This window comes from Lathamus discolor, chromosome 14 (assembly GCF_037157495.1).
Source record: "Lathamus discolor isolate bLatDis1 chromosome 14, bLatDis1.hap1, whole genome shotgun sequence".
Classification (NCBI taxonomy): Eukaryota; Metazoa; Chordata; class Aves; order Psittaciformes; family Psittacidae; genus Lathamus; species Lathamus discolor.
In genome coordinates this window covers 11,300,180-11,325,966 of record NC_088897.1, presented here as the reverse complement: position 1 = coordinate 11,325,966, position 25,787 = coordinate 11,300,180, and the positions used below count along the sequence as shown (strand labels likewise).

Sequence of the window (25,787 nt, the reverse complement as noted above, 5' to 3'; positions counted from 1 at the left end):
AGGGGACTGGCTCGGGGCAGCTTTTGTCCCCAAATCCCACCTTTCCTGAGCCTTGGAAGTGGTTTGGAGGGGCTGTAGCAGTGTGCACCCGGCTGGGAAGAGAGGGATGAGAATAAGGGGCTGTCCCGTGGCTTTCCTTTCCTGTGGGTTTAATGGTGCTCGTGGCAGCCTGGAGGGGAGGAAGCACCAGCAGCTTTTGTCACTGAAGGGGCAGGGATCTGTTGGTGTTGGCTTGAGCCCTTGTGCGCTGCAGGAGCCTCCTGCAGAAAACCGGCTCTGTTTGGAAACCAGCAGCGCAGCTGAGCCCGCTCTGAGCCTCAGCTGCAGTGTTTGGGTCGTTCTGCTTGTCTCTTCATTGGGTTTTATTCAGTTTTAAGTGCTTTGAAAGCCCTTGAGTGAATTGGTTCATGTCCTGCCTCCCTCTCCTGGCTTTTCAGCTCAGGTTTGGGCAGTTCAGTGTTTGGTCACACTCGGGGTCCTGTTGGGGTCCCTTTGGGGCACAGGAACATCAGTAAGGCTTGCTGGGTGGGGATGTGGCAGGCTTTGGGATGGTTGCAGCAGGGACCAGTGTATTTAGCTCACCTACTGCTTTCTCGTACCAGTGATGGCAGAGGAGACTGGGCAAGAGGAAAGGTAGTTTGGCTGTTTAGTGTTAAAAGACAACTGGGAAAAACATTCCCAAGGATTTACAGCTTACTTTGTCCCTTCCCTGGTTGTTCAATCTATAGAGTCTCGATTTCTACAGACCTTAATCTTCACCATGTAGTTTATTACTGCTGCTTTTCTTGAAGTGTTGCTATTTTCTAGGTAATTATTTAGTGATCCATGCAGCCACTGTTGTGTATTTCTCTCCTCTCTCACGGTGTGAAGCTGATGGATATAGATACAGGCAGTTGCTTGACCTTTATAGTCTCACTCAGAGTCCAGGAACGCGCCTGTAAGGTTGTTTCAAGTCATTTTGATTTTATTACAAACCAGAATACTTCACATTCAATGGCACCTCAGGTACACAGGGCAATTACTCTTGGGGAAAGAAACCTTAAGTAGGCATCACTACAGTTGTAGCTCAGGCTTTTCCATCAGATCCCAAACTTGAGAGCACCAACACCCTGCCTGCTTTGGCTGTTAGGTTACTTATGGGATGTTATTGCAGCACTAATGGAATGGAAGCTCTTTGATAAAGACTTTACTGTCTAGTAAACCGTGCCAAGCTGCATCTGAAAAGAACAGTCTTCATCGTCCAGCTGTACTTCCAAACACAAATGGTCTGTACTGAAGTCGTGCAGTGATCATCTGATGTGATGGGGTGGGGAGTGCGTGTAGTAACTCGTAGCTCATCACTGCTTTGTTGATTAACTGGGTAATGTGGTAAGCTGCGAGTAAGGCCCCTGGAAGGGCTGCAGTGTGCTCTGGGTGGTCTGTGGTGCTCCTTGCTTCCTCTCTCTAGTGAGAGAAGGCCGGGGCACTGAGCATCTTCCTACTTATGTTCTAGAAGGCTGCTCTGGTTGTAACATCCAGCTTTTCCAGCAAGCAGGAGCAACAAAGACTTAAACCGAGGGATTAGATAGAACTTGACAATCGCAAATCAGGGAGTGAGCAGATGAAGCTTATTGGTTTGTACAGCGCTCTCCTGCTGTGCTCTGTGCTAATATCACATAAAAGCAACAACTGTTGAGGAGCTGCCCCGCAATGTCCTTTCCCATCCTTTGTCACAATTTAAGTTAAAAAGACCGGACCACTCCAGGCTCTATTTTTACACCCTCAGGCAAGTGTCATCTCCTTTGAAAGCTGCTACTGCTTTAGGAGGGAGGACAAGAAGGGAGGGGATGGCATTTCTGTACCCCTGTACTCACACAAAGTCAAAGTGTGACTCATTATGTGCTGCTCTTCTGTCCTCATTCTGGGTCACTGCCAGCATAAAAGTACTGTGCTTCTCTTTTTAGTTACAAGAGGTGTTAGAAACAAATGCCCATTCACATTCAAGATCAGCTCATATGGCATATGATTCTTCCCAGCCCTATGTGGCAGCGGAATTCTGACAACAGCAGTGTTAAACAGTGGAGTCAAAAGGAAACCAGACAAAGAGATGTCAGTTTTCATACAATTTAACACAGCTCCCTTCTTGTTTTTACCAAAAGAAAGAGCCCCAAAAGATTTTAAACAAAGGGAAATGTCCTTCATTCAACACTGTTAAAACCTTTCAGCGCTGTCAAAGTGACTTCAAAGCTGCTCCACGTCTGTCTGCTCCAGCCCAAGCGCCCATGTCTGTCCTCAGGCTTTGGTGATGTACCCTTCCCTGATCAGGAAGTCATAGATTTTCCTGGTCTTGTTCACATCGATCTTGATGAGCGCTCTGGCCTGCGCCAGTCTCAGGCCTCCTTGTTTGTTACACTCATTCACTAAAGCAGCTTTATATTCTAAATAGGCTCCAGGGACCAACCTCACCATCTGACAGAGCTGGAAGACAAAAGGTGGGGTTAATAAACACAAGCACTTGTCGCACTCCGTCACTCTGTGATCCCTGTTGGGGGAGTAACACTGGCAATACTCTTCAGAAAGCATCTTCAATATGTGTTTTTGCAGGGACACACACACACGGTCATGGCATTGCGAGCTGTTTCCATCCACAGGTAGGGAGGGGAGGAGCTTGTTGGCTGCTGCATTCAAAACCATTCCTGACTAAACTAGGAGGATGAAAGCGAGCTCCCGGCTCGCAGGAGCGGAACTATGAGTGTGTCCTGTGTGGGTGGTGTTCTTTGCAAACCAAGGGAAGCACACATGCCAAAGAGACTTGCAACCAGCAATTCGGCATGCTGGAGCAGAGCCAGGGAGGGCATCTGGCTATTAATCCCCTGCAGCTTAAGTCTTTAATACCCTTCTACAAAAGCACTGATGCACACAGCCCCCTCTGGAAGGCTGGGATGGAAACTGTGCAGGGAGGCCATGACGTGGTTGCAAGTCTGGTAAAAGGAATTGCTTTCAAAAGCCTGCTGTTGGGCTGCAGTGTTCCCATTTAGCTCCCAAATACCAGCTGCCTTCTAGCTGGTGCGCTGTATTACTCCCGATGGAAATAGTGGCTGTCTCCTCCTTTTAATAAGGAAATGCTTAATGATTGTTCCTCCTTGATAGGAAACTGCAGAATTCAGAGGAACTCAGACAGCTCACTGTCTCAGCTCACAAGGAAATCAGATTCCCTTTATAATGTCCCAGTCACAATTATTTATAAGCTGAATGGAGCCAGAAGTGCTATGTTCCATGGTGAATCTGTGATCTGATTTTCAATGCTGCCATCTCCAGTGAAGGGGAAACAGCTTCCACACAGAGGGGAGAAATCTGAAATACATCTGTGTTTCACATACACTGAAACCTGCTTGTGGTTAAGGGCAGATTATGACTTCTATTGAAAGAAAGAAATCATCTTTTATTTCAGTACTTTTCTGGTGGTGCCTTTCACTGAATTAAAGAACAGGGCTATAGGTGACTGTGGCGAGGGTATGGGACTGCAAACTGTAACACCAGGCTGAGCTAACAACCAATGGCTTAAAGAAAACCAGATTCTATTCTTCGCCACATGTGCATACAAAAACCTTGGTATGTGCCTTTAAACCAGAAACAGGGTGGTGTTCTTTCTATGGTTTTCCCCTGTTATGCCTCCATGGTTCACATGAGTGTTGCTGGGAAAAAGCTACCATAACTGGTTGGGGTTTGGCTGGGAGATACCTTTAACATAGAGAGAGCTCTGCTATAGGTTCAGTGATGTGTCCAGTGAAGCCCTTGAATCCTCTGCCTGTTTTAAAGACAATGTTCATTAAGTAAAACTAACCCTTCTGCTCAGCCCCAGTCTCACAACAGAGGGAGAGAGGAGATCACACTGTCGATGTTGTAATAGCACCTCGGTGATCTTTGCCTTTCTTTGCTAAACAAGCTGATTTGCTGCAGTAGCTGAAATTAAGAAGCCAACTGGAAAACCTGAATGAAGCATAGACAGGGCATGTAAGCGGGGCGATATTCAGAGCACAGGGGACAGCTGGTGGGAGCACCCCTGCACTGCGAAGGCGGTGTTTCAGATAGGTGTATCTTTCCAGCCCTTTCCTCACCTCCTTCTCCTTCTCGTTCAGTTTCTCTGTCCCTGGGAGACCCGTGAGGTTCAGCGGTGGAGCGCTCCGTCTGCCTGCGGGGACAACGTGGAAACCAGTGAGTAACTCTGAGCAGTTTGGTGGCGACTGTTTCTTACCTGTGTTAGCACAGAGGCAGTTCAATCCGGGATGTTAACCCAGTGTGATCCAAGTGTTTATTCAGGGCTTAATAAAAACTGCACTGATTTGATAAAAGGCAGGAGTTTGGAAGTGACGAAGTGCTGTGAACACGAGACTCTCACACTTAGCTCTGCCTCACTGGCTTTTAGGAGGAACTGAAAGACAAATTAGCACCAACCCTCCTTAAACTGGGCTGAACCTCCTGACTAAAGCGCTCCTCCAGCCAAGTCAGGCAGGTGGGTGCTGCATGGAGGGTGTGCACAGGGTGCAGGGCTGACTCCCGCAGGTGTGAAAGGGTGTGCTCTGCAAGGGTGCTGGGATTACGTATTGCTGGGATTAGCGGCCAGTTTCTCTGGCGTTTGACAACTCCATGAGGCAGTGCTCTTTAGATGCCTCCAAGTATGATGCAGATGTTGCAAAGCCAATGCAGTTTGTGGATTTCTTTCTCTCTGTTATGATACAAACAGTGCTGATAGTTCTCTCTTTCACTGTTGGTCATAAACTTTGCTTTCCGAGAGCTGCCTGCTTGTAGGCTGGTTGGTTTGTGTTGCTAATAGTATTTCCCAGTGCTGCTCCCTCTTTCTATAGCCCAGAACAAGCACACTATGATGAGCCATGCCAGAATCTGATTTCTACTCTCTTATAAACCTAGGAAATGCACACAAACTACATTAAAGAAAACATATTAGGGCTGTAAAGTCAAGATCTCTCCAGAAGTAAGGTTAAACAACATTAATTTGCTCTCTTGTATATTCAGTATGATGCAGCCTTTAATTACAGAGACACGTGGCAGTTTTCCTGCAGTAGCCTTGCCTTATACACTATGCAGGATGTTTGCTCAATTAGCAACTATATGGTGTTTTGTTTGGGTTTTGTTCAACATGTGATGCTGGCTGTAAACACTGCCTGCTATCTGAGCTCCACAGGCAAAACAACCCATGTTCTCTTGGGCTTTTCACCTTCATGGGCCACTGAATACTTGACAAGAAGTGAATTTCATTCTTCACACCAGCCCTTCAGCTGGGGGATGCTGTCCCTGTTTCATGGGCTTTGCATGCCCTGAGATACACAATGCTGTTTTCTCTCCAAAGAACCAGATCTTAGCAATCAGCAACTATGTTTAAAACACAGTGCAAACTGCAGTGACTAATTGCTTGGTATTCTGACCCAAATTTCCAAGGCTTCTGGCAGGAATGGGGAAAAACATATAGACTCAGTGTCCCCCTCTGAGTTTACTAGCATCCACATAAAAACTAGTTGTAGAGACAGAGCCAGAAGCCAGTTTTCCCTGGCAACATTTAACAGCCTTATAGTAAAACTTTATCCTAGTCTTATTCACTGCATGCTACCCTGTGACCTCAACAGACACGATGGAGTTTTGTAGAAGTCTTGTTCATAAGGGCTTTGAGCCCTGAATCTGTCCTTTCTGGGCACTGAAAGAAGTAGGGATTCTCTTGATTGAAAAAAAAAAACCCCATAATTTGTGATTAAAGAATTAAAGAATATAAAAGCATATTCATGGAAAAGGAAAACTGAGGTTGCACAGGCAGCCTGTACCATCTCATTCTGTCACTCCCACATCTGCCTTCTGTCAGGCTCCTATTGCTATGGTATGTGCTACACAGCTCCATTAAAACCCTGGATTACCTTTATCTTCTAAAGACAAAACTTTGTTCCCACGTGCAAATTCTTTCCTGCCTTGTTAACGTAGCTCTAGGATGGGTTTTCCACCTGTAGCCAGAAAGATCTAGAAGCTCAGCAAAAAATCCTAGAGCATCTGTGGGTGGAATGAGCTGTGGATTAAGGCAGACTTAAGCAGAGTTTAACCATGTGGCTTGAGGACTGATGCTTCAGCACTCAAGCACAAGAGCCACTCTCCAACTAGCTGTCAGAACAGTATTGCTGGTGCATGCTTGGCTTTTTATCATCATCATCATCAAGCAGTTACCTGAATTTGAAGGAACTGGGACCGTGGGGGTCAGGCCGGAATCACTGAAAAGAAAGGAAATATTTAATTGCCTTCATGTTTTTCTTCTTTAAGAATAACTGCACGTATTGGCTATTTCCCCCCCCCCCCCCAGCTTCTAATAATGGTACAATTCACTTGGCATAACCCAGGCCCTGATCTGAAGTCAAAAGGATTCCTACATATTCAGCACCCTCCAGAAGGAGAGGATGACAAAAAGTCAGTGAGTGGGGAGATGACAAACCACCGTCTCAGACCATGTGCATTCAGGATGTACTTCCTTTGCCATGCAGCTTACTCCTTAAATCAAAGTGCTCGTGCAGGGTGACTACACATTAATAATGCTGCTACATCTAAAATCATCTGAACCATCTCAAGTGTCATCTCTGCACTCATTACTATCCATAAAGCCCTCACTTCCCTCTATGACTTTATTAACAGCAGTTCAGGTCCTGAAATATAGAATACAGAAAACGGAGACTCTTGAGCCTTTACTAGTCACCTCCCTGTCTGCACTTCAACAAGCACTATTGCTGTTGCCCCCAGTTTCTTGCCCTGATGAATTAACTGGAGCTGGAATAAACTGGGAATGAATCTGTTGTTATCACACAGAGCAATGTGTTGTCTGCACCTGACTGGAGCAGAGGGGTGTAAATGCACAGCCTTACTGTAACCATACATATCAGCTTGGCGACTGAGCCACTGCTGGCAGGCACTGCTGTCCTGGATGTACTGCAGGACCTCAGAGAGCATCGTGCGCTTCAGGCGCTCCTCATCTCTTGTCTTCTTCAAGTGGTCGTATGTTCTGGCACCTATGGCAAACAGAAACCATGGCTCACAGCTGCCTTGGTCAAGATTTGCAGGCTGTTGTTGTTCTACAGTAGGAAGTAAGTGAGAAATTGTTCTCTAGGTCTGGACCAGACTCTGCTATTCTCCCTCACGACAACTACTTGGCATTAGAAGGTATCAGATTCCACCCTGCACCCATCCCCCTGTTAATTTCAGGCCAAAAACCAAACAAAAAAGCTTCCATGATCCAATGCCAGGATAAACCAGGCTATTTCGTTTATGTAGAGGTCTTAGGCCTTTCTCCAGACATCACGCTTGTTGACAGGCAATGAAAGTGTCCAGAGATAAAGCACTGGGGAGCACTGTGCCATGACAATATATATATATGTTTTCTTTCTGACTCTTTGCAAAGTGAGACAGCACATTTTCCAAGCTGATGGCTCAGACTAGCTTTAAAAAAGCACAGCTGGACTGAAGCATTGTTGCTAGAGCCCTGTTCAGTTAAAGAGGCAGGCATTTCACAAAGAAGTCTCTTTATTCAACACATCCTAAATGTTGTAAAATCGTCCTTCTGCACCTTGATGAATGGGAATGGGCTGAATAATGCATCAGGTACTTACTGCAGAAGTTGGTGATTCCTGCTGCTCTGTATTCCTGCAGTCGCTTTATTTCCCTTCGCAGCTCAAATTCCACTGGTTTGCCCCAAGAGCAAGCAGAAGGGAAAGCCAAAAAACAAATGTGGGTCAGTGGGAGTGGCAGTGAGTTGTGGTGCACCAGGAGCGTTGCTGTTTCTTCTCTGTCTGCACAGGTCAGCTACGCAGTACACAGAACCACAGCCCGGCTTAACCTTCCTGTACAAGTCTGTATCAGATCTCATATTCACTGTGTTTAACACTCCTTGATCACAGATTTAACTTGTTTCTAGCATTTGTGTGCTTAGAGAAGTTAAGTTTATCTTCATGCTTTGAGTTCCTTTGCCACACCCTGGACAAGGCAAGTAACAATAACATAGGTTTTCTGGAAGGCAATTCAATAGGTCTGAAAAACTCCTCCATCCAGGCTCCTTATAACATCTAATATGGTCTTTGAATTATGATTTTCATAACAGGACCTTCCAAAGTTTTTCCTTGCAGACAACTCTTTTCCTGCAGTGAGTAAGATGAAATACCCATGTTCTTTTGCTCAGAGGTATTTACTACCTCTAGCTTTTATCAGCTGCCTTCCAGGCATTGCTCAGTTTTACAGTGAGCAAGTTTGCTTCTCTCAAATTTGGCTATTCATACTACTCAGGAGAGCTGGATAATGCCTGTACTTGACTCTCAGGTTAACTTGAGGACTTCGCTGTCACTACAATAACAAAACTAGGTTCCAGGGCTTGCGCTCACATGTGGGACTCCTGATTCTGCAGGATCATGCTTTTGGTATTTCACTCAGGGTGTCCTGAAAACGCAGTCACAACTGTTTAAATGCTTTGTGCCTCCTAATGAGCAACAATTTTCCCAGTTTAAGTCACAGAATTAAGCAGGATATAATGACTCCTGGAATGTGGCTAAATGCATGCTATGATTATGCATAAAGACTTGAGATGATTCAGTGATGGAACAATGCCTCTCCCTTTAAGGTAAGGGACATAATGACCACAGTCCTATATAATTATGTAGATATGTAATAGCTTAACATGGATCTTTCAAAGAATTCACCATTTGCTGCCAGCTCCCAATCTCTCAATACAGACATACATACACTTTAGGGATTTTGTTCTTCCAGTGGTACAGAGTCCCAGTAAATGAACAGTGCTCTTTTGATAAGATTATTACTTCTAATGCATGACCAGAATGTTCAGTCAACTGAGAAATCAAACAAGGAACTCAGACAGAGTTTAGTGGAAGAAACCACTTGCTGCTCATTTAATGTACAAAACCACAAATGTATTTGTTTTTCTGAGGTAGGTAGATGGGGAGGAGGAGAAAAACAACCTCCTGCCCTCCAGGAGTGGTATATATTTAAGAAAGACTGTAGATGATGCAACCCCTCATTATGCTGATGGAAGAAGATATGTGCTAAAATCCTCCAGATACTTACATGCATGGCTTTCAATGAACTTATCATGCTCCACTGGGCCGAGAATCCGGGCAAATCGTCGCATTGTTTCATAGAGGTCTTGAACTTCCTTTGGGTATCGCCTTTCCAGAACTAGGGAAGGGAAAAGAGTGACACTCCTTATCTCTCCAGCTGTGAGAATAACTGCAGGAGAACCTGAAGTGAGTACCAGCCCCTGTGATCTGCCCGAAGGTTCAGATTTGGTACACTTCCTAGATCCAGATTTGGTACACTTCCTAGATCCAGATTTGGTACACTTCCTAGACCCAGATTTGGCACACTTCCTAGACCCAGATTTGGTACACTTCCTAGACCCAGATTTGGTACACTTCCTAGACCCAGATTTGGTATGCTTCTGGCCATTTTGCTGCCACAACTGCAGATTGCTGAGTGGAAAGCAACACAATTATACAGCCCTTAGAATTCTGAAAGCATAAACGATGATGTTTAAATGTTGTTTGCTGTAGTGAGATGCACTTAAAAAGTCTAGATTTGACCTTCATCCCTCTCCCTACTCAGTGGAGCCCAAAATGCTTCTGAAGAGCAATTCCAAGGCAGTCACGAAAACTGAGCTGGGAATAGTTAGAGCCATCTGGTTGGAAATGGTCAGGGCAGGAAATCTGCTGGAATTCAGACCATCTGAATAGGGTCCAGCATGAATAAGCCACACTGGTGCACTGGAAACTGGGAACATGCAAAGCTGTGCTTCCCAAGTAGAGGCCCCTTTAAAGTTAATCAGTTACAACTGATACTCACTCTGAAATTTCCTGAGGTTGATGAGGCCGTGATCTCTTATAATCCTGTAATTAGGAGCAAAGTGGTATTAATAAAAGGCATTAACTTGTGTATTACCTCATAACTGCAAAGGCTTCAGAAAAAACCTTCATTCAGAGGGGTCTAAAACCAAACACAGATGAAATCTCCATAACCCTTGAGCTGGCCAGCTGAGAAACATGATGCAGTGATGCAGCGTGGCTTTAATCAGGGTCAGTTTTGGATGGTGATGTGCATTAGTCCAACCCTGACAGCACCAAGCACAAAGGGAGCTACAATTGCTTTAAAGGTTTGAAATTGCTTCTTTAGGCACAGATTTGGTGTCTTACAACTTGTCCTTCCAAAACTGAGGTAATGTCTCATAAAACATGATTTCCAGCCTCAGAGAGGGACAAATGTCCTTCTGCTAGAGCAAGGGTGAGAGATGGACTGTAAACTTCCCCATTGGAGATAGGAATTTTTCCGTGATAGATTAGATGTTAAAAAGAAGGAAATGATTTGGGTAACTCATAAGCTGGAAATGCTCCTGCCAGCATCAGGGAAATGAGCAGAGTGAAAAGGCAGGTAAGAGATTTACAAGTGCATGACAAATACATCTGTCACAGGCTGCAGCAATGTCATGAGGTTATTGCTATGTGGTGATTTGATAAACACCCCACTTTTACAAATGGCGAGAGATACTCCAGAGCTGGGCTCATCGAGGTCAGCCTGGAATTTGCTCTACAAAATCATTCCATTTGCTTTAGTATGTATAAAGGAATACTGCTGCCCCATGTACAGAGGCCTTTCTGAGAGCAACATCAGCATTTTGGTGCCATTTTCCAGGGTTTTGTCCCATTCTGCTGTAGAAACTTCAGAAAACTGACACCAGTTTATGTAACTGAGCCTCACGGCACTTTCTTTTAGTGTGACGTGATTTATCAGGATGGAAATTATACCACAAATGTTTTTTTGTCTATGAATTCTAAAGGACAAGGTGAATACGTATCAACTCCTACCTGTTATTCAGCAGAACTCTGCTGTATTATAAGGAGAAGGAATGGAGGAGTCTTACTCCAAATTACTGATTCCTCCAGCAGGGAGTAATACAGCAAGATGTCATTTAAAATATTGAACAAAGTCTTCCAAAGTTAAAATAGGAGTTAATGAACAGATTGAGTCACTCTCAAAAGCTGTCAAATGAACTGACTAAACTGTTCAACCTCACATCAGCAATATGGTTATCTCCATTCCGCAGAGGGGAAAACTAACCGAGGGGCCCCTAAGAATTAAAACTTACTGATTCAAACATTTCCGTGGAGAAAGTAGGGGTTTAGCAATTACTTACAGGCTGGCAACTTTTTTCTGCCCCTAAAGTAGAGAATGAATTATGGGCAGTCCATCAGCATTATGTAGGGAACAAAAGGAACAGAGATTTGCCTCTTTTTTGTGGTTCCCAGCCCTGGATTTGTGACTGGTTTCTTGGGTACTGTTTCAGTCTCATTCTGCAAAATGCCTATGTGACTTACAAGGTGTGTTAGCAGCTTAGTTATTTGTGTGGATTTGGGGTAGTAGTATGAGGAGAACTATGTACATGACTTTTGTGCACTAAAAAGGACTGGAAAATAGGCTTTTCCCCATTAATGTGTTGGTTTGAGAGTTTAAAGGAGTTATGGTGTGTAGGGATCTTTTGTGTACAGATAAGTATCAGGGTCTGTTAATCTGCCTTTTCTGGGCTGGTAAAACTGCTAAAACCATGTGCCTGATCTTGATCTGTGCCCAGAAGGAGAACCACACGTCCAAGATGTAGCCGGTTATGCAAATCTCATAGATGACAGTCTCCAGGCATGGAAATCGGCTGGAATGATGCCTCAGGAAATAATGATGTTTAGCATTAGGACAACACTGGGGACAAAAAGGTGGTCATGAAGCAAAGGAACACAGTGATTGCTTGAAAACTCACTTTTTTCTTCTCTGTCTTTCCTTTAACCTGGAATGGTAGATATCTACAACCGCAATCTTCAGAGCTGCAAAGTAATAATCATGAATACTAAATAATATTACAGAATGCATAAGTAATCATTGCATTATGCTAATTTCCAAGCTTTTATGTTCATGATAGGCTGAAATGGTCACTCTGCTTTGCTGTTTCAAATATCCCACAGTAATTTTACAGGGATGTAAACTCACTAGAGGATAACCTTCTGCAGAAGCTTTCTTTTGCTTACGCCTTCCAAATACGTCACTGCCTGCCCCTATGAACCTGGGTAGATCCTGAGAACTCTTCTTTCTTGGAGTGTTTCACTACTGGGACTTATTTGTTCAGTCATACATGCAATTGTTAAGTATTCCTTCTCCGGAAAAGCACACTTGTCAGATTTAAGGAGCTGAGGTATCAGCTTTGGACAAAGGCTTCTTTGCAGAGAACAAGAACTCCAAAACAATGGAAAGACAGGGTTCTGTGAAGATCTTTGCTGCAGTTCTTAAAAACATCTACAAGCTTTTAGCTTGTTAACTTCTAAACTTCTCTGTCTGCCAGAGGAACAAAGAGGATAGTTCACGACAATGTGAAGAAGCACAGGAAAAAGCCATGCTCATTAGAAATCAGATCCTCTCCAAACTCTGTCTGCACTCTGGCTGATCCACTCAGAGATCCTTCAGCTTCTTTCTCCTGTAACCACTGGGTTAATGAACAGGTTTTGGTAAAGTCTTCAAAGGAAGGATAAGGAGATACCTATCCCCTTCCCTTCCCTCATTCTGTTAAATAACAAACTTCTAGGTCGTGAAATAAGTGTGGAGTTGGCTGCTGTCTTGGTTGGCTTTTTTAACTTTAATATGCTCTCGGAAGGAAGAGGCTTAAGACTTGACAGTGGGTTTACAGGCTGTAGAGACAAGAGCATGTTCCCTTTGAGCCCAACGTGCTGCAGAAACAGGGGTGACAGAACCCAGATTCTGCTCCTCTCTAGTTAAAAGAGCAAAACTGATACTGGTGCTTTACTGACTGCACTCTCCAATAAGTAATTAAGAAAGCAGTGTGGTTATATGTCTATTTTAAAATAGGTATTTCTATGTAAACCTCTGGAAGCTCCTTGCCAATTCATCTGGTTATAGACTTTCTTATAAACAGGGACAGCTAAAGCCCAAAGGCTGTGTGTGTGTTAGCTCAGGAAACAACAGTTCTGACTTACACTTGCTGATCCTTTACTTGCAAAAAACCCCCTTCAATTTATACAAACCTGATGTGCTGTTACTCTAGGAGGAAAAGATTGCGTGAGGACAGGAGGGGGGTACGATATTCATAGCTCTTTTTGCGAATCCCTTGTAAAACCAGTGCCCAAGACTCACAGAATGCTTTGGCTTGGAAGGCACCTGAAAAGCTTTTCGTTAAGAGGTATTTAAGGTTCCTAATTTAAGAACAAGCACAGGTAGCAAATTCTCCTTCTTGCTTAAGCGTGGGGACAAGGAAACGGGACACCCAGCAAGTCAAGCATGAATGAAATCTCTTCCTAAGTAGTGGATTCAGTGCCAATTTATGGCTTTAAACCCTCTGCGAGCTCAGCTCTCACACTTGATTTCCTGGGGTTTGTGTGGGCAGAACTTAGAAGTACAGGCAGAAACTGCACTGAGAACCTCTATAAATGTCACAAGTAATTATGCACCTACAGCCATCGCCTTTTGATGCTTGCACCTGAGCGCACGAGATTCTGAAGGAAATGAGGATCAACTGGGGAGGGGAAGGAACATTCCTGATAGCAAATGAAGGGAAAGAATGGAGCTTCTGCTCACAGAAAAATTAGTATTTGCTGCCACGTGCACTTTTTGGAGGGGCTTTTGTTTTTAATAGACATATTCACCCAGGAACAGCCAATTACAGAATCTGGAATGCATGAATAACTCAGGCTACTATACTGTTCCATGCTGCATTGAAATGAGAAAAGAGATGCTGTATGAATGAGAATGATTTGCCTGTGTTTTTCCCCATGGATTATGCTAGGGAGGCAGTTGTTTGTACCGGTAGCTTAAGATAATCCAAGCTGACACCATGTTCAAAGTGTCCATTTTGGGAAGTGATAAGGTTCTTTGAGCTGGTCGGAGTAGCTCGGAAGGATGCGGCGATAGGCAGGAATTCAAGGCTCCTTTCTTCATTCCAAAGAATCCAAATATTTTGGTTTCTCAAGAGTGTGTCCAAACTGGTTTCTTTGCTTTTCATTCCTCTTCAGCCTCATTTGCTCCGCACAGACTTTTCTGAGCACTAATGAGGGAGACCTTTGTTTCACACTCACGAACCTGTTTGGGATGCAAGGCCCAAATAATGGGAAGAATGCAAACCAATCAAAGTTCACAGGCTGTGTGTCCAGTGTGTGCAGTGGCTACCATCCAAATTCACCCTGCCTAGAGGAAAGCAGGACCCTGCCTTCAGAGCTTCTCAGGAGAATATGAATAGAGAAAGAATAAATTCATGGAGTCTTTAGAAGGACTATGACCGCCTTGTACCTTATACAATGAAACGTTCCTGCTCTCCAGCCACAGTTGCAATCTATTTCCACTCGTTTCTTGTGGTTTCAGCACTTACTTTCCGATGTTAGAAGTAAAAATCATTTACATGAGAAGGAGAGGGCAGAAAAAGGCAGGAAAAAGATAAATTACTGATGTTATAATTCATTCTGAGGCAAACTTGTAATTCATGAAATATTCAAGCGCTCTGGGCTGACTGAGATTTGTAACTGGTTGTTTCTTTTGATCCATCCATTATATTTGTGTTCAACTGCAATACAGGCTTGCATGCATGTATTATATTGCAAGTACTGAACAGAAGTTGACAGTTCAAGAAGTTGACTGAAATCTGAGGTTTCACACCGTTTCTGCCATCTCACTAATGTCGAGAAGTGACTGACAATGTGTGTGACCTCCCGTGTGGTGGGAGGAGCTGGTGTGTCACAAAGACAGGTTTCTGGGGTCCTCCTAAAAGGCTGCCTGGGAGTCTTTCCACCTGGTATTAAGTTGCACTTTTCCTTCTTGTGGGAATACTGAGAACTTGTTCAGAGTGACACAGGAAAAGGTGACAGGGCAAATGCAATGGTATCAGGAGACAGAGGCCAAGCAGCTCCGATGCAGAGCTTTTTATGGAATGATTGTTACACCACTGCAAGAAAAGCAGAGCAATGTGGAGGGGGAGAGGGAAGAAGGGGGAATTCCATTCCAATGCAAGCAGCAAATACTCCCGTGTGTTATGTGCGATTGAGACATTGCAGCACTGATCTGTGACTTGGGAAACGGAAGAAACGGAGACCACAGAAATTACGCTGCAGTCAGAGCCAAATACTGAGCCATTTTCTACAGCAGGAAATCCTAAACTAAGTGAAGTATTCTCAAGCAATGAAGCAAAGCCAGCACCTGAGATGTTTAAAGCTGTGGGACAGGGAGGATGCGGCTCCTTCCTTTTTCCTGTTAACTTGGAGAAGGGCAAGACCTAATCCCACAGGTTTCTAGAAGACAGCTCCTTCTGTCCCCAAGAGGCCTCATGTAAAAGAAAACCAGCTGGTTAGACCCTGGGCTTCATCTTTAGAGGCATTCTCTCACATGGACAGATCCAGGACAGCTGTGGGAAGGAAGATGCCAGAGTTCCTGAGCTAAGAGATCGAAAATGTAGTTGGTCACGCTCCATAACCTCTGCCAAAGAGTTTTCACAGGGCAAACGCCTGACATCCCGTACTAAATACTGGAGGCGACTGAAGAATGGGCTAGAGAACCTCCAATGAAATTACGGGGCGAAACCTCTGACAGACAAAAGGAAGTCTTTTTTCACACAATGCATAATGAAATTGTCGAACTCCTAACTCGATTGCTGAACTCGCTGCTGCAGGATGCTATGGGAGCAGGAGTACAAATACATACAGTTCTACCAGCAGTCAGTGAAGTTCATGGAGGACAAAATGGCCTGAGCACAACCTGTGGCTCAGGAAGCCTCCCAGTGTAGCACTGCAGGAAATGTGGAACATATGTTAGGAAAAGGGTCTGTCTGTACCTGCCTTTTCTTACATTCTTCTCCTGTGCAAATGCTGTTGGGTGCTAACGGGAGATTCTTTGGCTTTTTCAGTTTACCAGGACTCAGGATAGGACATGGAAGCAAGGAAATACATCTTTTAATAGTAATAAAAAGAAACAGCATAGAAATGGCTTGATGAATCTGACATGTCCACAAGCCAGTCCCCGTTTCAGTACATGTTAAAAGGGAAGAGAGTCTGCCATACGATTCTCATAACCTTTTTTGAGCCAAGGGAGTTGCATTCCTTAAAGCACTGCTAAATTTCAAAGTGATTTTTTAAGTTTGGAAAGGCTTTCTGTATGTAACAGGATTTGTCTCCGAGGGATGCTGAGGCTTAGAACTGCCTGACAGAGATGGGAGAATTCTGGTGCTTTCAAGCACTCTATGTACTTATAACTGTGGGGAAAAGCATGATCTCTTTTTCTCTGTGGATTAAAACATCATTTTAATCATTCCTGTTATTTGGTATTAAGGCAGCTACGTTCACAGAAACTCAGTAGCAGTACTGCAACAACCACCCCCTTCACAATAAGTTGTCACATTCAGCTAATGCTACTGTAACTCAGTTTCATGTTTAACACATGGAAACCAAACAGCTTCAAGAGTAGAACAGTTTCAATGCATTGCACATAGTTTTGAACTACATATCTGCTTGCTGCCTGTATTAATACCTATTCTGATACCAGATCCCCTAAACTAACAGAGGTTAGAATAAGTGACAGATCTAAGAAACCAGATATAACAGGCGAAATAGGGTATTAGCACCAGAGAAGAAAGTGTTCCTCTTTCTGGATCAGAACAAAAGTTGTGCCTTGCTGTGATGCTCACAAACATTATGTAGATGGAAAGAGTATCTTTCAGCCAGGGAGAGCAAGTAATATTGAGGCATTGATGTTTCTGGTTTTAATAGGCCTTTAGGTCTATTTATTCAAGGTGATGTGCTGCTAACTGTTTCCAGCCAAACTGCTATCTTGGATGATTTGCTTCTACTTAGCTAAGCTTTCTCTGGAGTTTATACTGGATAAAACATCATTTGTGTCTTTCCTAAAGAGGTGACTACTACTGGTGGAGGCTGGTTTCAGGCATGTTCTACTTTACAACTGGCTGTATTTCAGCAGTGAGTGAAGTGCATTATTCTCTATACAAGTACCATTTGTATGTCAGTTGATTAAGAGCTTTTAAAAGAGGTTTGAAAATGAGGACTGTAGAAATGCCGGTGTTTAAATCCCAGCACACAGAACTGAGATCATTAATAGATGTATGTTCACTCTTTAGTGTGTGGAGAAAAAAGAGACCTGATGAAATGCTGTGTGGGCAACTCTGAAACATTGTTTTCAGACAATGTACAAAAATATGGGACTTACCATGCAAAATGTCTGAATCATCTTCTACAAAATCAATATCTCTCAAATCCCATTCAGCATAGTTGTCAAACTCCTGTTCAGAAGTGATTAATAGATTGTCACTAATGAGCAGTAAAAAATGGGTCTCAGGTTCCAGTACAGATAAAAGTACTGAAAACAGAGATATTTACTCATACACAGTTGTACAATGCTCCATCTTTGGGCAACATACATCACAGGGAAGATTTAACTAGGGAATGTATGATGTGCACCCCCATGGCTGGAATGGGAACAGGATGCTGTGATCGGATAACGAGAATTAATCAGGTAATCTCCATGAATCCCACACTGGGGTGGAAATTCTGCTCAGATGTACAAAACCAACAAGCCCCTATATGGCTGAATTCAGGACTTCATGTACAGGAGCTTGTTTTGCAATAGGAATTGGGGCTCTGGGCCCACAGCTAAAACCACTGAAAACAATGCAGGTCTTTCAAGCAATCTTTGGATCAGCTTCGTACGTGCTTCTCTAAGGCAAATGAAACAGAAGCATGCTGAAGCTGACCCCTTTTGCTGAGCATCTAATTCACCACATCTAGTCCACTTACATAAGAGCCATTCATTGCTGGACATCTGGTGGCAGCAGCACGCTTGCCATAGAGCCCCTGTGCACAAGGGCAGGGACTCCTTGATGCCTGCCAACAGCTCTGCAGGGCTGCAGCACCACCTCTGCAACTAAATCCTTAATAATCACTGTCCTGTCCTCTGATTCATTTTATATGAAGAGTAAAGACCTATGGGCAGGAGCAAACAAGTGTGCCTTTGCCGATCTTGCATTCAGTAGTAAATTTAAAGTGATGGGAGAAGAGGGAGTCTTACCTCAACAAAGTCTGCTCTCGCTGGCATGTACCCAGCCATATCCCTGGAGAGCAAGGAATCAAACGTAGGCCGTGGGGGATCGTCAGCAGCTGAAAACGTAAAGGGTTGTAGTTGTTGTATAGGGTTTTTTCACTCCCTGTGAATAGGTGTTTCTTTTGCAGGAAAAGTGGGAATAATTAGTGGAAGAAAAACACCCTGATTGGGCTTTTATTCAGCATTACATGGAGAGCGAGACTGAGTTTACCCAGAGAAAAAGGCAGTAATCTGAGATCTTCATAGGACTCTCGAAAGCCAAACACAGAAATCGGAGGTAATGAATAGGTTATAAAATGTAAACTACATTTCAGAGCTCAGCATCGCCCCAGCAAACCTCTGCAGATCACTTGGTCTCAGCATGCAGCTTCTTTTAGTTAATAGCAAGAGGGGTGCTAAATCTGCCATCTTCTGGGTGCTATTTAGAGAGAGCTGCAATTAAAGCCACATGACCCTGATCTTTTACAGTGCTTCCCAACTGAGGAGCTCAGTGTTTTACAGACAATAAGGGACTGAGGCTCACAATGCACTTGTGAAGGAGCTAAACATTACAAGTCCCAGGCTACAGATTAAGTAAGTTGAGGCACAGAGAATGTGGCTTGGCCCAGGTCACATAAAATAATGACAGCCAGGGACAGAACCAAAATTGTCCAGTGCTGCTTTAGCTTAGGCAACTTCAGCATGAAATTTAAACCTCCCGATACCAAGCAGTCTCTTTACCCAGCCATTCTGGGGAGCTTTACAATGGAACAGGTGCTAGATGGGGGGGAATCCTAAAGATGTGACATTTAAGGAAAACTGGAAATCTGGTAAACTGATGAAATTTAGCACACGCTTTTGAAAAGGCAGTTTTAAAGAGAGCGATGCGAGAGGGATAGTTTAAATGGAGTGATTTTAGGACAAATCCTATCTGTACCGAGTGGATGATCAGATGAAAGGTTTTAAAGGCAGAAGTCCCTTCTCAGTTAACATTGCTATGCAGGGTCTAGACAAAGGTGGGGGTGGTTACCACCCGTCAGGGTGAGAACTCACCCTGGTATTTACGATGAAGGAAACGCTGTTTTACCATCCCACATGTGAATTAGCTTTGAGGTGGCTTGTCCTTTAAATGAATACGCACATCCACGCTTTTGCTGTGGTCATTTCCGTGAGTGACCATTGCACTGGCTGTGCAGGAACTCCCAGATGTGAGAACCTGTTGTTTGTACCAGACCATGCTGTTGCCTCTCTTTCCCCACTGAACTGTCAGCTGGGTCTGTTTGATACACCAGGGATTTACTAGCCTGAAGAAAACCCTACTACTAACATTATTCGAGCTAGTGAAAGCAAACTGAATGTATGATGCATGCCTTTCTCCACAGCCTGCTCATTCCAGTTTTGGAAGAGCAGAGATTTTTGGGAGAAGCTCCCTGCATGCGCTAGGAGATACTCACGGTGGAAAGGAATGGCTGTTTCATTGTGCTGCGCCTCCTCGGCCTGCTTCAGGTTCAGTAACGTAGACGCAAACAAGGGGTTGTTGATAAAGTGTTTCATATAATGTTTCTCACACTCCTCCTTGGATTTCGTACACATCTGGTTGGCTACGTCCTGCCTGAAGTGGGGAGAGGGGGAGAACACAGAAATGTTGAGGGGTTTTTACCTTTCTCTAGTGGGAAAAGGTAATTGTGGACAAGAAAGCGATGGCATTGTGTGCAGCGAACTGCTCTGTGGTACTGTCTGAATTCACATTTTGCATACTAACACTGAGCCAATACTTACATGTTTGCTAACGGTGCCAGGGAGCCCTTTTCTAGTGGTCATGAGCAATGCAATTCACATTTCTGGTGGTCGTGAGCAATGCAATTCACTGTCTTTACAGGAGAAACTCCCTGGCTGACAGCATGTACCAAATCTTTTGTAAGTGTGAAACTTCAGTATTGGGATTTGAGAGCTTTTTATACTTTCTATTCATTTATACATTCTACCAGCTCCAGGTAATGGTAAATTCTAAGTCTGGAATTGCAGTTTGCCTCTCAAGTTTCTCTTGCGATTTTAAGTGGAGGGCAGTGGTTTCCCCTTTCATGCAGCAGTGTTAAACAGGCTTTTTCCAACAGCAAAATGGTTTTACAAAACACAGCCTAGAAATCTTTGGCAAACTTTCTTGGAAAAGCGGTTGGCCAGAAACATGAAATATTTTCTCTTAATGAAACGCCTGGGTAAGTTGAGGACTTTCAAAACAATAATCCAGCAGCAACAATCACTTCAATTTCTGTTAAACAGAAAACTGGATACACGGGATTCCAGGAAGAAAAGTCAGTTTTTCCTTTATTTGGTAAAGGCTGAAAAAAGGCACATGTTTAAGGGAGAAGTTAAGGTTACTGTATTGCTAAGTAGGGCAAAGTGTACTAGATAGCATACTTGCACCAGATAACTGCAACCAGCTTTCAGTCTTAATCATGACAGCATTGTACACACAAGAACTCACGGTTCTGTTCCAGTGGAGTCTGGAGTTCTATACTTTTAATGCAGCTATTTTTGCATGAAGGAGAACTTCAATCTCCTTTATTTACAAGTGCATAAAAGTCCTGTTGGACAACAGATGTGAACGTAACATAAAATATATTTAATATTTCCAGTGCTCTACCCTAAATATGACACAGAAACAGGAAACCTGCAAAAATAATACCCAGCTGGTCAGCTGTAAGCAAACCGAAACCACCCCAGGTAAGAAGTTCTGTAGCTGGTTTTCGTGTAGAAGTAAACTGAGGCACAGAAAAACCTTGTGCAATAGCTGGATTCCTTCAAAACACAGTGACTTTAATGTCAACTGAGGGAACTTCTTCACTGCAGGTGCCCTGCATCTCACAAGAAGCCTTGAACGATTTCCCTGTATATCTGACAGCAGATTTGAAAACAGAATCTGCTACCCTAGTCTGCCACTTCAGCTGCTGAATCAGTGTCTCACCCACAGAAAATCACTGAACATTCAGTGTGCACTGATGGATTCAGTAGCAAGATCCAATGAAATGAAAGGAAAAACTACTCATCGTTCACTGAAGTTGGCTGGGCCACTCAATTCTCACCAGTTTCCAAATCCACAGTCCATCACAGCTTCTAGGAGTGCCATTTCCTCTTGAGCTGTCCAATTAGGATCCAAGACAGGGAAATCTGAAGTCTAGAGAAGAAAAAAGCACGTAAGCCTGCTGTGATCCTCTATTCTAATTCATCACATGAGGAGCAAGGAAGTTCTAAACTACAGGGCAACACAGTATATAATACTGATCGTTTTCAACTTTTACTGTGTCCTATGAGACCTGATCAAGTAACTGTTGAATTATTTAGGGCACTGGGCCATCAACTACAGCAAAAAGTTGTCTGTCACTATAGATCTTCTGCTGCACTGTTACATGTTGTGTTTGACCAGCTGCAATTGAACAGTGTCATGCTATGAAACACAGTAAAAATTACTGAAGGCTTTAAAAATGATTGATTTGGGGCAAGGAAAAACAAGAATAGAGAAGCAGAAGTTGATTCACATGCTTAAAGAAGTCTAGTGAGATGCATTGTGCTATCCAGACACAACAGAAGATGTAGGTTTAAATGTCTCCGCTATTCCATTATGTTCCAGGTGGACACTTTGCTTTGCTTCCAAGGAATGCTTATTCTTTTTTGGATGATTCTAAACCTCTGAATGAAAGAATTGCATCACTTAACTTTCAATGCAATATTAGTAAGCAAGGGTCCAACTCCTGAGAAGTTACGAAAGCTCAAGAGTAGGAGTTATCAAAAAGGACTATTTACCATTATCTCGTAAGTGTGATCACTTTGGTGTTTCTTGTATTCAAATCCTCGGGTGAAACACTGCAGAACAAAAGATGAGCATGATGTTAGTCCCTTACTTCTGCCCTGAAAACATTTTAACTGTCTCTTTCTTCCTTTTATTCCCTGACCACTGGGTACCCAGGCCTGCCCACCTGAGAGGCTGAAAAAGGTATTAATCTTTTTCTGATTTCCTTCTAGAAAAAAACATAAAAAGTAGGAAATTCTGTGTTAAAATGGTGTTAAATTTTTGTATCTTGCTTGTCTTTTGCACCAAGACAGAACCCCTGTGAATCAACATACTTATGGCAAAGTCAGGCGGGTGAAATAAGCTCGGTGGTATTTGTAAAGTGGGTCGTTCCAGGAAGAGAGTATTGAAAACACAGTTTTCCTTTAATCTTGGTTCCCTGTTTAAAACCACCAGCATGCAGGTGTTTTCAACTATTACAGCTGCGGGTTTTTACGTAGAGGTAAATGAACACAAGTACCCCCAATATACAAAATATGGGTTTGTGTATCTTGTACATATCTGGACTCCCCTTTCAGCTTTAGAGGTTATGCCATTTTTAAATAAGAGATGATAGAACTTAATTATTTCATAATAAAACCTACCAGCACTTTCTGTGCTTATCAGATCACACACACAACTTCTAAAGAACTGTATCTGGTCACAAACAATTATTGTCAATATGGCAAATTTTTCCCAGACATCCATTTGGGAGGGGAAAGAAATGTGTGGGGACAGGGAATGGGTGTTTCTTGATGGCTTTTCTTTTCCATGCCATAAAAAAGGACAGAAACGATACCTCCCTAGACATGCAGCAGCATGCTCTGTTACAGAGTCAGGCTGACTGCATGCCCTTACAAAGGTCTCCTTCAGCTGCTCATGGCTTATTTCTTCTCCAGCATTTTCTTTGTCATTTCCCTGTCCCTGAGCAAATAAGTGTGTTGATCCAAGTTTACGGAGACCAGTTATTAATGTGCTTATGGAACAGCTTGCACCGGGCAGGCCTTTGATGACTTTCTCAAAGAAATCAATGCTTATGCTTTTATCCTTGCACTCACCTGCAAGCAGAGGAGGAAGGGAGGAGGCCCACACTCGGCACACTTCACATAGGGCTCTGTGAGGTACGATGAGCAACCTCGGCAGGGAGGCTTATCGAAAGGGTCATCTGCGAACCCAGAAATAAATCTTATGCAACACACACACTGCATTGGTTTTGCAGTCACCTAAATTCACTTGTGCCCAGTCATCCTAAGGGAAATCACATAACCTCTCTGAGCGGGCTCAAAGGGAAATCTCTGTATCACACCCCTGGTACAACTCATCGAGCTGTGCTAGCTGGTTGACTTGATCCAGTACATCAAAGACCAGACCCAAGACCTTATGTGCAGTGAATACTGCACAGACAGCTGCAATCTCCCATCCACGTCCCTCAAGTACCTCTAAGAGCACACTGCTGTGGCTGCAAAGGCATCACAGGATTGTTCTGTAACCTGTCCAAACCTCAGGCTCTGCTCAAATTGCTGAACCAGAAATGAAGCATCGCTCTGCAAGTTCTATTTTGTTCATGGCAAAACAGTCAAAACAGACTGTCAAGTTATAAGGCACATTTTTCCCAAGAAAATGGATCTGAACCAGCCCGACTATAAAAAGTAGATACAAAAAAAGACCTGAATTCTCACTGCATCATTCATGTACTCGTGCTCTTGAGGACAGGATCAAAGAAGTGACCCTGTTGACCAGACACCACTAGTTTTCTGTCTCCTTCCCCCAGACAGCTGCTAATGCCTTTAAGCAATGGCAAACACTTTCCAAATGTCATCTTATGGTACTTACTACCGAAGGAGGCCAGGCGCTCCATTGCTCTGCCTCGGTAGTGTTCTTACTCCTCTGAGTAAAACCCGTCTTGCCTAAAAGCCCATAACATAAGCCTTGCCCCAGCCAGGATGTGCAGGGAGGGTATTCTCTCCTGCAGACGTCCTCTCACACAGCCCTCACAGATGAGATCCTCCCAGGGCGTCCCGAAGCAAAGGGCTGTCAGCAGTCTTCTTAAGAGGGACCATCTGACGTGGCTGAGGGTGTTTTCTGTGCATAAGAAGAAATCAAACCCAAGGTAAGAAGAGATGTGGTGTGGATATAAACTAATCCCAAACGGAGGCTTTTGGTGGGAATGCGCTGAGCAGGAAGTTATGAACAGCTGTTGTGCAAGAAGGTGGTCCGCACCTCTAAGAAGCACCAAGTTAGGGGTGGCATAGACACAGCAGAGCAGAACTCAAGCGTGTTCATGTCGACTGTGTTTTCAGTGTTGTTTCAGTGTTTTAGCTTCTGTGAACAGGCCTGACTGAACAGCACTTGCAGAGTGATGTTCTCCACTGCTACACACCGCCAGGGAGCAGAGGTGCGTTACACCGTGGGCTCTCGAACACGTCTCACTTTGACAAGGTAATTTTGCTTCTCATTTATTGAGATTCATGTTTCTCTTTCTAGACCATTCCTCTCCACACACCCCGTGAGGAGGCATGCTCCTGCGTGCAGGGACCACGGAAGCTCTACAGCCCCTCCACGCAGATGGCAGCTGCTTCAACCCCAGACACACATCCCTGCTTGGATCCTCAGGGAATCGAGAGCAACTTCCAGGCTGATTTTCACTCCATGCCCGTAAGTGACACCGCACATCTTCGGGCACACACTCCCCTCTATGAACTGCCTTTAGCCTACCTGCAATGCTGCCTGAACCGGTACGACACTGACCCGAGCACAGCGGCACCGGCCATCCCTGCGGCAGCCCCGTGCACTCCCCATATCCCAGTCTTCAATCCCGGTATCCCAGTCCCTGTCCAGCCCTGGCGGACCCTTCTCCCCATCACCGCCAGGCGGCGCCCTCCGCCCCGCCAAGCCCCGCCTCCCCGCCAAGCCCCGCCTCCCCGCCAAGCCCCGCCCGTGAGGCTGCTATAGGAAGCGCGCGCTGCCGCCGGCCCGCTCCCCCTCTCGCCGTCCCGTCCCGTCCCCGTTCCCCGCCCTGCCGGCTGCCCGCCCGCCCCGGGGCGGCTCCTCCCCGTTATGGTGCGGTCCCGACTCCCCGTCCCGGGCCGGGGCGGTGCACCGGCCGCCTCTCACCTCACGCCTCGGCGGCGGGACTGCGCGCCCGTGCGCGTGCGCCGGAGCGGACGTGCGTGCGCGCGCACGGGCGTGTGCGTGCGTGCGTGCGCGCCGCCGGCCCCTTCCCGCCCCGCCCCTCGCTGCTGAGGGGAGCTGAGGCGGGCGGCGGGGGCTGAGGCTGAGGGGAGCGCTGCGGGAGGAAGAGGAGGCCGGGGTTCCCCCGCTGTGCTGCAGGTATACCTGGGAGGGGTTTAACTCCTTCCTGTAGCCGTTAAGGATGGTCCCTGCCCATCGGGTTTCTGTGGTTCAATCACCCTGCAAGGTTCTGAGGTAGTGAAAGGCAAATCCTGGCTGACTGTTCAGTTGAGAAGGGCTTGTAGGGATAGGACAACGGGGAACGGGTTAAACTGACAGAGTTTTGGATTTGGATTTAGATTATTTAGGTCTTAAAAGCATAGAATCATAGAATAGTTCAGATTGGAAAGAATCTTAAGATCATCCAGTTCCAACCCCCCTGCCATGGGCAGGGACACCTCACACTAAACCATCCCACCCAAGGCTTCATCCAACCTGGCCTTGAACACTGCCAGGGATGGAGCACTCACAGCCTCCCTGGGCAACCCATTCCAGTGCCTCACCACCCTCACAGGAAAGAATTTCCTCCTTAGATCCAATCTAAACTTCCCCTGTTTCAGTTTGAACCTGTTACCCCTTGTCCTGT

At 44.8% G+C, this 25,787-nt stretch overlaps 1 protein-coding gene across 2 annotated transcripts; it reads right to left on the bottom strand.

Annotated features, from left to right (window-relative positions):
• Nucleotides 1–938: 938 nt before the first annotated feature.
• TADA2A (transcriptional adaptor 2A) lies at nucleotides 939–25,157 on the bottom strand. 2 transcript variants are annotated; one of them, XM_065694282.1, is made up of 16 exons: nucleotides 25,085–25,157; nucleotides 23,804–24,052; nucleotides 23,029–23,144; nucleotides 21,946–22,005; nucleotides 21,228–21,319; nucleotides 19,599–19,756; nucleotides 18,133–18,221; nucleotides 17,275–17,347; nucleotides 11,828–11,891; nucleotides 9,868–9,911; nucleotides 9,094–9,204; nucleotides 7,632–7,703; nucleotides 6,902–7,034; nucleotides 6,205–6,248; nucleotides 4,098–4,171; nucleotides 939–2,457 (listed from the first exon to the last, which is right to left on the bottom strand). In XM_065694282.1, exons 2-16 carry the CDS (start codon nucleotides 23,826–23,828, stop codon nucleotides 2,272–2,274), a joined length of 1,341 nt encoding a protein of 446 aa, XP_065550354.1. In that variant the 5' UTR covers nucleotides 23,829–24,052; nucleotides 25,085–25,157; the 3' UTR covers nucleotides 939–2,271. The 2 variants fall into 2 exon arrangements, with proteins under 2 accessions (XP_065550354.1, XP_065550355.1); XM_065694283.1 differs by having other exon boundaries at nucleotides 23,029–23,135.
• Between the last annotated feature and the right edge of the window lie 630 nt (nucleotides 25,158–25,787).